Source organism: Poecilia latipinna, unplaced genomic scaffold (genome assembly GCF_001443285.1).
Source record: "Poecilia latipinna isolate Pla-1442-1.1 unplaced genomic scaffold, P_latipinna-1.0 Scaffold1541, whole genome shotgun sequence".
Taxonomy (NCBI): domain Eukaryota; kingdom Metazoa; phylum Chordata; class Actinopteri; order Cyprinodontiformes; family Poeciliidae; genus Poecilia; species Poecilia latipinna.
This window is the reverse complement of record NW_015114157.1, coordinates 24,860-28,141: the sequence shown is the minus strand read 5'-3', so window position 1 is coordinate 28,141 and position 3,282 is coordinate 24,860. Positions and strand designations below refer to the sequence as shown.

The window sequence follows — 3,282 nt, the reverse complement described above, 5'->3', positions numbered from 1 at the left end:
GAGCGTGATGATGCTGATTTTATGTTAAGATGGCCTGCTGCAAAAAGCATGCCTGAACAGTTCTTTCCTGCCACGCCGTGCCAAGGCAAGAAGGGCAGAGCACAAACAGCTTGATTTAAATAAATAAATAAATAAATAAAAATAACAGCAGCTTCCCTGCAGCCAGCTGGAGCAGCAGACCCATTTCTCCGGTTGCTTAATAAAAACTAACCAAACCCAAAGTTCCTGTGATACATAAAACAAATATTAGCAGAACTAGTTTCTGTTAAACACAGAACAGAGACAGACGGCGCCTGATTACCTGCAACAAAACAAAGCAACTTTATGGAAACATGGAAGAAGAAACAAAGTCAAGCAGTTGGGTCACATACCAGCTCCGGTCCAGGTGAAGACACATGAAGAGAAACAGAACAGGACGATCAATAAAAGTTGATCAATTCCAGTGAAATGCTTCAGAGAAACTATGGGATGAGATTGGAGCGGATTGGAGAGAGAGGTGAACGGGGCGTGAACTCTGTCAGGGTGAACTCAGGTTTCTGCTTCTTGGATGTTTTATGCGGGTGTCACTGAGCTGCTGTGCAGCTGGACCCCGATCCGGGTCCGTTTCATGGATCTGTTATGAAGTGAACGTACATTCAGATCGGATCCGGTCCAGAGTCAGTTTGCTGTCGTTCATATTCAGCTGGCATTTCATTCATAGCAGATTTCCTTTTACTTCAACTTTTTGTGTTAAAACATCACCTGGAGAAAGTTGGGCAGCTCAGTTGCTCCGCCCTGCTGGTCTACAGACACACTGCCTCGTCAGCAGGCATGTGAATGGTGAGTTATATGCAGGGCTGTTATACTTATTTCTGGTGCCTAATGTTGAATTTGAAGGCTATAAGAGGCTTCTAGAGAAAAAAGTGATTTGCTGCATTGTGTGCAGAGATTGTAAGTCAGGAATCAAAAACTTTTATTATACATTTAAGGACATTTACCAAACAAAAACTCCCAGATATACGAGTTTGATTATGAAAATAAAAATGAAGATTTATTAAAAGCAAAAAGCAGATAAAAAACAGCAACACTTTCAACAAACTCTTATTCCAGCAACACCAACAAAACCATATTTTTATCAACGTTCTAAGCTTTTATATTCACAGATAAACATGACCAACACATAATGAGGGATTACATATGAATATATTAAAATAACATAGAAGAGTTCAGTCTCTGCAGGAAGGAGGAGGTGTTGATGCTCCCTCTGTTATAACCTTATATGGACTTCCTCTCTGCTCCTTCTGGTTTCACTCCAACCGTCTCCTTGGTTACGGGTCGTGGTCAACTGGGTTCATGACTCCTCCATGGTTGACCTTGACTGGTGCCAGGTGAATCCTCTCTGTGGCCTCTGCTGGATGTGAACTGAAGCAGCTGCATCCAAGGAGTCTGAATGACAGAGGGCTGACCTCTGACCTTTCAGCTTCTATAAGCAGCACAAGCTGGTATTGGCTTGATTCTTAACATTTCATAACAGCTTACAATTGTTCTCACTATTTGAAGTCTTTATAACTCAGAGACTCAATATGTACAAACTGTATCTGTGTTGATTTTGTTTTTTTTATTGTTTTTGTGTTGCATTTTTTTCTACATTTTATTTTAGTGAAATAAAGCACTGTACATTCATATTTTTTAAATCTTCTATTTTTTTCCCTAATTATGCATTTACAGTAATTGATTAACAACAATGGACCAAAAACAGAAACATGTCATCATGTAATCCTGGGCTGATTGGTGAAGTTCAGATCAATGAATACTCACTATGTGATCTCTCTAGTCCTTCTCTCCTCCATTTCTATTGGTTCAATTACTTTTCTGTTCATTTTCATAGTTTTCAGTGTTCTGGATAAAAGACAATGCAAATATGTGTCAAAATGCAGAATATAAGGAAAACATGATGGAATTTCTCATTGATTTACCTTAAAGAAATAATCAGGACAAGCAGAAAGATCACGATGAACAGAGTCAGCCTGATGATGATCGTTGTTGACATTGATTGACCTAATTTATCAGAACAAAGAAGACATTTCTATTTCTGGTGAGACATTTTTTTTTTATGTTATAGTTGCCATGAATATGTTCCTTCATTTCCTTACTTGCCACAACGTTCACAGTCACAGTGGAGTTATAGCGCCCTCTGCTGTTCTGAGCTTCACAGCTATAATTTCCTCTCTGCTTGAACATGATGTTAGTGATGGTGAAGTTTCGTCCTGAAGCTTTTGGTGCCTCCTCTCCCTCCTTGTACCAGGTATAGTTAGCTTCTGGGTTAGCATCACTGCTGCAGGTCAGAGTCACCAGGCTGCCCTCCATGATGTCATCAGAGGGAGTCACTGACACAGAGGGAGGCCTGGGAGCATCTGGAGGACAGGACAGAAAGGTCAAAGGTAAACCGAGAGAAAGATGTGAAGATATAAATCTTTTAAGATATTAATCTTTTAAGGGGAAAGAAAATCAAATCTATCAGAGTTAATTTCCTGGTGTCTCAGTAAAACACTAGTATGTTTGTAATGAAACCAGTTTGACTCACATGTGACCTGGACAGAGACGGGTCCAGACGTTTTCTCTCCCAGCTCGTTCTGAGCTGTGCAGTAATACTGTCCAGAGTCTGAGGACAGGATGGAGCTGAGGACAAACTGTTGGTCTTTACTGACAACTGATTGGTTGTTGTTCTTCCTCCAGGTGTAGTTAGCTGCTGGGTTAGCACCACTGCTACAGCTCAGAGTCACTGATTGCCCCTCAGTTATCTGACCAGAGGAGATCAGTTTAGCAGAGAGAAACTCTGGAGCATCTGGAGGAAAAAATGCAAAACTGAGCATTATTATCATCTGGATATTTTACCTCAGTTGTTCTCAAAGATTTTCTTCTGGGCTCCCCTATGGATTACAATGAAATCCTACCCAAAAAAGAAGAAAAAAAAATCAACCAGACATAAACCTATACCCATATTTTGTTTTCAAACTCCACTGAAGTTTATTTCACACTTCAGGTTGCAACAAAGCAAACTACAAACTATCTTCACAGTGAAACAGTTTTGTGTAACTGTGTGTTGTTTTTTTTGTTTGTTTTTTTTGTAGAAGAGTATCCTTTGCTGTCAGTGTTATTTCAGACATATTTCTCTTTTTATTTGTAAAAATATTCAACTTTGCTATCATCAATACAATTAAAAAAGCCTCTGTGAAAAATGGGGCTAAAACATGAACAGCTCTCTGAGGTTTTTTTTAATTATTATTCATCACGACCCCCCTG

General features: G+C 39.5%; 1 protein-coding gene across 1 annotated transcript; it reads right to left on the bottom strand.

Moving 5' to 3' along the window:
- Positions 1–1,690: 1,690 nt before the first annotated feature.
- On the bottom strand, positions 1,691–2,870 carry LOC106963495 (B-cell receptor CD22-like). Its single transcript, XM_015058426.1, has 4 exons — positions 2,564–2,870; positions 2,133–2,393; positions 1,956–2,037; positions 1,691–1,878 (listed from the first exon to the last, which is right to left on the bottom strand). The coding sequence occupies exons 1-4, from the start codon at positions 2,859–2,861 to the stop codon at positions 1,797–1,799; spliced, it is 723 nt and encodes a 240-aa protein (XP_014913912.1). The 5' UTR covers positions 2,862–2,870; the 3' UTR covers positions 1,691–1,796.
- Between the last annotated feature and the right edge of the window lie 412 nt (positions 2,871–3,282).

Excerpts from the sequence above, each read along its gene's own strand:
- LOC106963495 (XM_015058426.1), bottom strand. The coding sequence starts at position 2,861 with ATGATAATAATGCTCAGTTTTGCATTTTTTCCTCCAGATGCTCCAGAG. Across the intron at positions 2,394-2,563 it reads CGTCTCTGTCCAGGTCACAT|ATGCTCCCAGGCCTCCCTCT; the intron begins GTGAGTCAAACT and ends CCTGTCCTCCAG. Across the intron at positions 1,879-1,955 it reads GTCCTGATTATTTCTTTAAG|AACACTGAAAACTATGAAAA; the intron begins GTAAATCAATGA and ends TCTTTTATCCAG.